The sequence below is a fragment of the Boleophthalmus pectinirostris genome, unplaced genomic scaffold (genome assembly GCF_026225935.1).
Source record: "Boleophthalmus pectinirostris isolate CB_2022bp ecotype Guang Dong unplaced genomic scaffold, ASM2622593v1 HiC_scaffold_21, whole genome shotgun sequence".
NCBI classification, from domain to species: Eukaryota; Metazoa; Chordata; class Actinopteri; order Gobiiformes; family Gobiidae; genus Boleophthalmus; species Boleophthalmus pectinirostris.
Window position 1 is genome coordinate 26,387,604 of NW_026571175.1, and position 9,601 is coordinate 26,397,204.

A 9,601-nucleotide genomic window follows, 5' to 3' on the forward strand; every position below is an offset into this window, starting at 1 on the left:
TTAAGGGCCTGTCTTACATAAGAATGCTTGCAGGGTAAAAACAACAAAATATTTTATCAGAAGTGCCTTTCGTTTAGACGGTGATGGGGTTTTGGGGCTTAAAAACACAAAAATCTGAAACCACCCTCCGGAGTGGAAAAGTTGAACACGCTCCACCATAGCGTTTCCATCTACACTGCCCAAGACGCAAAACTTTGGTCAGATCTACTCACGTCGCGTACACGTTCACGTCACATACATCACCACCGAGCGTCACCACCAAGCCGCCTGGCATGCATACACAATCGAATTCCACACACTTTTGCATCACCGTATGCACGCAGATTTCCTCCTGAAAACATCTCATCTTAAATGCAGAATAAAAAGTGAAGATGCGACGCCACTTTTGCGTTTTCTATTCAGACCATCATCATATGAACGTAGCCTAAGAATTGTCTTGGTCGGCAGATTTTACATGTCATACTTATCAGTTTAAAGCAAAGGTTCCTGAAATATGTTTAGTATCAGCCCTAGTCATCAGGGGATACCTTCTGTAGTTGGATCAGGTGCAACATTTTTTCCTTGTAAACTAAATAATTGAAGGATTTATGGTTGTCTGTACGAAGTCTGTTTTATGGTGTGGTCTTTTTGCTTTTGGTTTTATGAGTGGAATAAACAGTTCTCAAAATATACAAGCCTCAATGTAATGTTTTTTTTTTCTTGAAGATATTTTGATTAAATCTCAAATTAGAAATGAAGTTGATTTTAGTTTGTGCATTTATATGTGTTAAGTTTAAAGATGCACTTTTGTGGTGGGAGTCTGCCATGTGCTTGTCTCCATGGAGATGTTCTAGCTGTGCTAGGATGTTCCACAGTATGGTATTACACTTCACTGTCTAGCATTATTTAATAAAAATTACCTTCAAAAATATCAGTTTTTTCTGTGAACACGGTCGCCTCTTCACAGATCTGATCTGAAACTTGGCTCCATGGAGGTAGATAAATCAATGCCATACTGTGGAACATAGTAATAACATCTTCATGGACAAGCAGGACCAGAAAAGTTACATGGTGTACCTTTAATGCTCCACAATTTATTAACAGTAATTGAAGCTCTTCCCGCAATCATGGAAATTGAAAATGTCATTTTCCAGACCTGGAAAAGTCATGGAATTTTGTAAATTCAATGAAAGTTTTGGAAAAGTCATTGAATTTTAGTATCTTTTTCACGCAACTACAGCGTTCTGTTAAGTTATCATTAGGCTATGATGATTATTTTCAAATGTTTGTGCCTTTTGTTTAAAAAAAGTGACAATAAATGCCCTGACAGGATTTTGAATGTTAAAAAACTATAATACGGATAAATAAGTGGAAAGGGTTAACATTTCATACTTACCCCTAAAAGTCTGATCAATTCTACACATGTAGGTGCTATAAAGTCATAGAAAATTTACTTTAGATCATGAAAAAGTCATGAGATTGAAACTGAAATTTTGTCTGAAATATGCACTACCTGTCAAAAGTTTTAGAACACCCCAATTTTTCCAGTTATTTATTACAATTCAAGTCATGCAAGTCCAATGAAGAGCTTGAAATGGTACAAAGGTAAAAACTGAACAGCCAGGGGTTAAAAAAAAAAAAAAGATACAAAACACAAGTCCAAGCTCTGCCAAAACTACCTCAGGAAAAAAAGAACAAGATGGTAAAGCTTGAAAACATGGAGCGTCCAGCACAGTCTCCAGACTTAAACCCCATCGAGCTGGAGTGAAAGCCAGGCAACCTACAAGTGCCACACATATGGGAACTTCTGCAACAGACTTGGGAAGAATTTTCTGAAGAATATTTGATTTCTATTGTAAAAAAGAATGAGCCACAAGTGTGTTCAGCTGTTATGTCTGCCAAAGGTGGACACTTTCATGAATCAAAAGTTTAGAATACGTTTTGGTCAACAGTAAAAAGTAAAGAATAAAGATCTAGAAAATGTGTGATGTTCTAAAACTTTTGACTGGTAGTGTAGATGATAAAAGTCTGAACTGTTGTAAAGTTTACCAGTGAAATCATTTAATTTGGTATTTTAATCTCAAATAAATAGTTTTAATTATCTCTCTAAACCTAAATCGTACGGGAGGTCACAGTTGTCCCTATCCGTGGTGCTGAATGTCTGGTTTATAAGTGTAATGATTGTTTTTGTCCACCAGATGGCCCCACACTCCAGAATAGGCCACACTGACAGGCCTTACATCTTAACGGGGGGAAAGTTGCCTCTACTTTACATTAAAACTAGACAGTGAGCGTGCACGGTATCAGTTAGAGGTCACGTTTTATGTCTCCTCATTTGTCCAGTAGTTGTGTTTGCGCAAATCCACACTGCGCATCTTTTCAGCACGCACATCTGTCTTTGGCGCTAACGGCTGACAGGGGAACAATTAGTTTTACAACCTTAATTTGTGAAGCCCATTAAACAGCGGTGTTAGGAGCACAATGCTGTGGGCGTGTACGGTGCGGGGGGCTTTTTAACCTTGCGCTATCTGTGCTGTTCTTTGCGGGACTTCTGCCACTTGTTGCGGGTGGGATGCAGGGTTCACCCGCTCGGAGGATGGATCTCCAACACCTGGCTCTTCTCTGCGGGGCTCTTATCATTTTACGAGACAGTGTTTGCGTCCAAAGTTTGTCCATTTTTCCTCCATCTGCGCCAAAACCGGGCAAAGTTGCGAATATTTTTGACGGTCAAGAGGCGTCGAAGTATTTTAAGGAGTTTTACGCGCCTCCGGGTTCGCACAACAAAGCGACAGATCTGGTGGAACCTCACGACTACATGCTGTCCATCTACAAAACCTTCTCCACTGCCGAGAAACTGGGACTCAACGCGAGCTTCTTCCGCGCGTCAAAAGCGGCAAACACCATCGCGAGTTTTGTGGACATGGGACAAGGTATCGCACAATTACGCACGCCAAATTACGCACATCATGAACGCAAGTAGCCTGCGCTGTATTGCACGAAAATAGATTTAAATTTTATGCGTAATTTGAGGATGTCTTTGGCCTCATGAAGTAATTTAATCAAGGGCCGCAAACCACCCAATCTCTGCTTTATGTAAAAATATTGCATCAGTGGAGGAATGTAGCCAAGTACACGCAGTAAAGTACTCTACTTAAGTAACAATTGTGGGTATCTGTACTTTTACTTAAGTAGATTTTACAGCTGGTACTTTTTAGTTTTACTTCACTACATCTGAGAGCAGGTAACTGTACTTTCCACTACATTTTTGAACAGGACTGAAAAGTAAAAGTATTTTTTATTATAGTTTGAGACCTGCTGAAAAAAACTGAGTTTTTTTTTTTTTATTATTATTGTCATGTTTATGATTTGAATTTGATAATATGAGCAAACAAAAATATACAAATGAAACAGCTAGAAAAAACGACTGGCTGAATTGTTTCAACCGAACAAAATTCAGCACACACTTTAATCAAAAACTCTTTGAACCTTTTCTAGATCTCAAAATCTGTGTGAAAGACTTTTAAGTTTTTAATCTTTACGTATATTTTTAAACAGGTACTTAAATACTCTTACTTTTCATTTACTCTGGAATCTGTACTTTTACTCAAGTAACAAAATCAAGTTCATCTGTATAGCATCCCCAGCTTTCAACAATTTCATAGTAGTAGTAATAGTTTTTTCTCATTAGTTAGGCGAACATGTTTTGACTCTCAGTCTTGGCCCATGTGAAAAAAGGAATGGTACATAATCATAAAATATTCTGTATTTGCTGCTTTTTGATCTGTGATCACCAAAATAAAGCTGTTTTGCTGTAGAGAACATCACGGCTGACAAATTCCAGAGCAAACTGCTGATAACTGAGTATTGACTTCATAAAGCACAATAGTTTAGCAGCTTAAATTAGGCTACTTTTTGTCATTTTGTTACTTTAATGCTTGACCTTTAATGGTGTGTCATGGTATAATTTTGAAACATATATAGGCCTATTCTGTAAAACAAACAAACAAACTAAAATATTCCAGTTTATGCTTCACAATTCAGTTTCAGTTTTGTTTTTTTTCCCCCTAAATTATTATTTATTTATGTATTTACTGGGGGCAAAGGCCTTTTTAAAATAAGTTTCTTTTAAACTCCATTTACTGTTGGGACAATCACCATGAATATAGATAAAAGGCCTGTTGAAAACTGTTCTGCCTTTAGGTTTCTTTAACTCTTAATTATACAGTTTATACTGTTGTCCCAGGACTAATCTAGCCTCTTTATTCACTCATATTATTTTATAGTGAAAAAGATAATGTAATGTAATTATGTAAAATGTTAAATATTTCTAAAAGATACAGAAATTTAAAGGTGCACTATGTAACTTTTCTGGAACAAGTCCAGCACCTGGTTGCACTGCAAAAAACAATAGCTAAGTAAGTTAAAATGACTTAAATGATGTAAATTTAGTAAAATTAGTAAAATTATCTACCAATGGAATAAGTGTGTTTTTCTTAATTCAAGCAACATTGGATTTTGTTTCTTATTTTAAGCACAAAAAGTTGTTACTTTTCTTATTTTAAGCACAGCAAGATGCATTTTCATAATTTAAACACAAAGTGTCATTGATTTGGCAGATAATTTTACTTGCTGAGTGGAATTTACTCAAATCGTGGCCAAACTTTGTTAATTCAAGTCATCTTAACTTGACTAGATTTTAGTTTTTACACTGTGTGAGATACACTTGGGAGGTTGCTTTCCTTGAAATGTACCACAGTATGACATTAAACCTGTGTATTTTGTAATTACAGGTGTTTTTACAATAAAACAATCCCTTGAAAAATATGCATAGTTTAGTGAAAGCGGGCCCACCTCTCCACAGCTCAGACCTGTGAATTATTTTGGTGCTTGTCTCCATGGAATAAGATACGTTTAATATTAATAAATGGGGAAAAAATAAATATATAAACCAGGAAAAGCAACTGCATCTCCATGGTGACGGAGCCTCCAATATGAAAGTTACACAATGCACCTCTAATTTCTCTTTTATTGTTCATGTTTTTGCAGAAATAATGTGTTCTGATAAATAGTTATGGAATAATGGAAATAATAATAATAATTTAATAGACCTATATCTGAAATTTAAGTCTCCCAAATTGCTCACGTTTTTACCTCTTGGACAAATGTGTTTTTATTATTGCAATAACACTTCACACATGATCAGTGGCATGGAGTTTCCCTTTGTTAATTTGATTTAGCACAGACTCCCAGCTCAAACACACATCCACTGTTAGTTCCACTTTATTCTAAATTGATTTCGACAGATATTTTTCACACTGAAGTCCAGACGATAAAATGGTGTTTCCCGGACAGTGTCTCATCTTTTGGATCTGCTCATTTCGGCCCCTTGAGGATTCATTTTAACTTTTTTATTTTTAATCTTTTCCACAGATGATGTACCCCTCTCCCCGCTCAGAAGGCAACGCTATATTTTCGACGTGTCCACTGTTCCGGATAAGGCTGAAGTACTGGGAGCTGAACTACGAATTTTCACCAAAACCACTGGGAATTCAAGAATTTCAGAATCGGATCCAGTTGAAGTCCAGTTATATTCCTGTCTTGACCAGCAGCTACTTTATACCAAAACTTTAGACCTTCAAGATTCAGGGCACAGACCCAAATGGGAGGCTCTTGACGTTTGGGAAGTTTTTCGAGACTGGCAAAGTTCAAGTCCTGGAAAAGTATTCTGCTTGGAGCTAGCGGCCATTTTGGATAATTCCGAAAAAGAAGTCGATTTGAATACTCTGGGATTGCATCGTCAAGGAAAACCGCAGCAAAAGAAAGCGATTTTGGTTGTTTTTACGCGATCGAAAAAACGTCAGACTTTATTTAGCGAAAGAAAAGAGGGGAAAGCTTTGATGGGAATGATCCGGAAAGCTAAAGAACGAAATGCGAAATTAAGCAGGAAGAGACGGACTGCGAGTTCCAAAACGCGCCATGGAAAACGCCACGGGAAGAAATCGAAATCGCGTTGCAGCAAGAAACCTCTACACGTCAATTTTCGCGATCTGGGTTGGGACGATTGGATAATAGCGCCTTTGGATTACGAAGCCTATCACTGCGAAGGAGTTTGCGATTTTCCTCTGAGGTCACACCTAGAACCGACCAATCACGCAATCATACAGACGCTCATGAACTCGATGAACCCCAATAATATGCCCCCGAGCTGCTGCGCCCCCTACAGGCTGAGTCCTATAAGCATCCTGTACATAGACTCTGGGAACAACGTGGTCTACAAACAATACGAAGACATGGTGGTCGAGTCGTGCGGGTGCAGATAGAAAAAAATGTCCAAAAATCTGTCAAGTTGGGGAACATTATTCAATAGGTAAAGCTGCATTGTGTAACTTTTCTGGTGGAGGGTCCGTCTCCATGGAGATGTTATTGCTTTGACCAATCCAGATCAAGTTGCAGGTCAGATCGGTGGAGAAAACCTGTTTTTTTTAGGAATTTTTGCACTTTAAAACCACCCATAACTGAATAAATGTAAGGTTTAATGTCATACTGTGGAACATTCCAAGTAAAGCAATGACATCTCCATAGAAACAAGCAGGTGATGGACCCCAAACCAAAAAGTTGCACAGTGCATCTTTAATCAAACTGTTCAAAAATCAAAGCTACACCGTAAAATCTAAATCAAGCCAAGTTAAGATGAATTGAATGAAGGAAGTTTTATCATGATTTGAGTAAATTTCGCTTGACAAGTGCAATTATCTGCAAATGGATCAAGACTTTTTGTACTTAAAATATGAAAATACATCTTGTTACACTTAAAATAAGAAAAACAACAACTTTATGCACCTAAAATCTAAATCTAATGTTGCTTGAATGAAGAAAAAAACACACTTATTCCACTGGTAGATAATTTCACTTGTCAAGTTACTCAAATAAAGTAAAATGTTCTTAATTTACATCATTTTAACTTAGATATTGTTTGTTTGTTTTTTTGGTTTTTTTGCAGTATAGCTAAAGCTGCCCAATGTAACTTTTCAGTTGGAGGATCCATTGCCTTCTTGTCTCCATGGAGATGATACTACATGTTCCACAATATGGTCTTAAACTTATCTATTCACACGACTCCAGGCCAATCATGAGTCACATCTGTGGAGACTGGAGAGGTGGGTTTTTAATAATATAACACCTGTAATTGCATAAATACAACATATATTTTAATGTCATACTGTGGAACATTCCAGGCAAAGCGCGAACATGTCCATGGAGGCAAGAATGTGGTGAACCCTCTACTAGAGAAGTTACATAGTGCTCTTTTTAGATTTTTAGAAAAATTTCAGGTTTGGTCGGTCAAAGTAAACCCATATGACCAGTTCAGGGCAAATATTTAGAAGCATACACCATTATTCACTACAGACAGTCAGCAATAGACTTTTTTCAAAATGACCGGAAGTGCCGTGATGTAGGGTAAAAGTCATGTTAAAAGTCAAGTATGTTAATTCTTTTCCATGGCAAAATATTTGTGGAAATGCCTCGTGTATTTTCCACCAGCTTCATAAATCTGCCCCATCACCAAATCTTCAATATTCTGTCCATGAAGAATTTATCCACAACAGTGAAGGTAAGAAAGATGAAAACTTAAAGGCGAACAACGACGAACATTAGTGAACTACTCCTGAGCAAAACTAACGCTACGGTCATGAATAAAACATAAGTAACTTTTGAATTAAAAATCAATTTCATGATATTGGCATGGACAGATAGATTTGTGCAGTTTAAAGGGACAGTTCTGAATTTTGGACATAAGACCTCATTTCCTAGTGAGCCAGAGTGTTGGCGACATGTGGAGACACTTTTTAAAATATTTCGTCCAGTCCTTGTATTTGCAGAGGTCACTGGTGCAAGGCAAGTGCATGTCAATGGCCATAGTTTTCCTGCCACTAAAAAAAGTCTTATCCACTCCACAAAACACCTGAAGAAAATTTATTATTACACCAGACTGTTGATGTGAATGTCTGTGTTGATAGAATAATGTTTGAAATAAAACTAACCTTGCATCGCATGAATTGTCGCATGTTGAGGGACTATTTTCTCATATATCAGTCCCCCGCTGCCAAACTTTCTATCAGGAAATACAACTCTGCTGCTGCTCAGACATAAATCTTTCAATGCAAGGCTGATTTACTTCTAAAATTATTCTATCAACAGAGACATTCACATCGACAGTCTGGAGTTATAATAGTTTTGCTTCATGTGTTTTGTAGAGTGGGTAAGACTGTTTTTAGTGTCAGGATAACTATGGCCATTGACATGCACTAGCCTAGCACCAGCGACCTCTGCAAATAAAAGGACTGGATGGAATATTTAAAAAAGTGTCTCCCCACGTCTCCAACACTCTGGCTCACTAGGAAATGAGGTCCTATGTCCAAAATTCAGAACTGTCTCTGAATTCAAATTTTAAATGCTTGACATGTAATCGGTGAACATCTGTAGCATTCGAACTGCACAAATCTCTCTGTCTATGCCAATATCTACATCATGAAATCGATTTTTAACTTTAATTCTAGAATCAGCCTGAGTTCACAAGTTACTTATTAATGAATGACTTATTACTTGTCGTATTGTGTTTTATTCACGACTATAACATTAGTTTTGCTCAGAAGTAGTTCTCTAATACTCGTCGTTGTTCGCCTTTACGTTTTTGTCTTTCTTACCTTGATAGTTGTGGATAAATTCTTCATTCGGATTTGGAGATGGGGCAAATTTATGAAGCTGCTGGAAAATATGCGAGACATTTCCACAGATATTTTGCCATAGAAAAGCATTAAACAGCAGTGACGTTTACCCTACATTGCTGCACTTGTAGCATTTGTGAAAAAGGTCAGTAGAAAAGTATATAAATTTAAACCATTAGAGGTAGAAGAAATTTGGCATTGCCCGAGTATATAAAGAATATACACTCCTCAACAAAGTCTGGTAATAACTGAACAAAACAGAGTGTAATGTAAAGTGATACAATTGTCTCTAAACAGTATTTCAATATGAGGAGTGATTGCAATACATTTAAGACTTAGAAGTATTTGGTCCACTGTATTTAGTTTGAATAAGATATAAAATAGGCAAACATTTTTTGACCAAAACACCCATTAATAATATTCTTAATCTCAGTGGATTAAATAAGATATTAGTCCAAATTGAAGTGATATTGTTATACTCAAAACATTTCATTTAAACATTCAAATTGTCAAGATGTATGTAGATTTTAAAGGAGGACAAATTATGCTTTTTCGTGTATGTAGTTTTATATAAGATAATATTTGACAGATTTTGATGACTCCTTTAAAATATTCTAACAGAGAAAAGTGTCCTCTGCATTTGAACCAGCCTTTAATACTCCCTCCAGTAAAGTTCAGCGGACCAGAGACCAGGATCTGGGTCGAAGTGCCTCATATGTCACTGCCAGTAATAAGTCTGGACACACTTTTCCATTTATGTTTCTTCTTTATTCTTCGTGATTATTTACATTGTAGATTCTCACTGAAGGCAACAAAACTATGAATGAACTCGTACTGTTTTTTTTTGTTTATGGAAACAAAAAAAACCATCAGAAATTGTTTTAGATTTTAAAAAC

At 36.7% G+C, this 9,601-nt stretch overlaps 1 protein-coding gene across 1 annotated transcript; it reads left to right on the forward strand.

Moving 5' to 3' along the window:
* The first annotated feature begins 2,575 nt into the window (after positions 1-2,575).
* On the forward strand, positions 2,576-6,299 carry gdf6b (growth differentiation factor 6b). The gene is made up of 2 exons (XM_020934373.2): positions 2,576-2,909; positions 5,410-6,299. Exons 1-2 carry the CDS (start codon positions 2,576-2,578, stop codon positions 6,297-6,299), a joined length of 1,224 nt encoding a protein of 407 aa, XP_020790032.1.
* Positions 6,300-9,601: the final 3,302 nt, after the last annotated feature.

Excerpts from the sequence above, each read along its gene's own strand:
- gdf6b (XM_020934373.2), top strand. The coding sequence starts at position 2,576 with ATGGATCTCCAACACCTGGCTCTTCTCTGCGGGGCTCTTATCATTTTA. Across the intron at positions 2,910-5,409 it reads TTTTGTGGACATGGGACAAG|ATGATGTACCCCTCTCCCCG; the intron begins GTATCGCACAAT and ends TCTTTTCCACAG.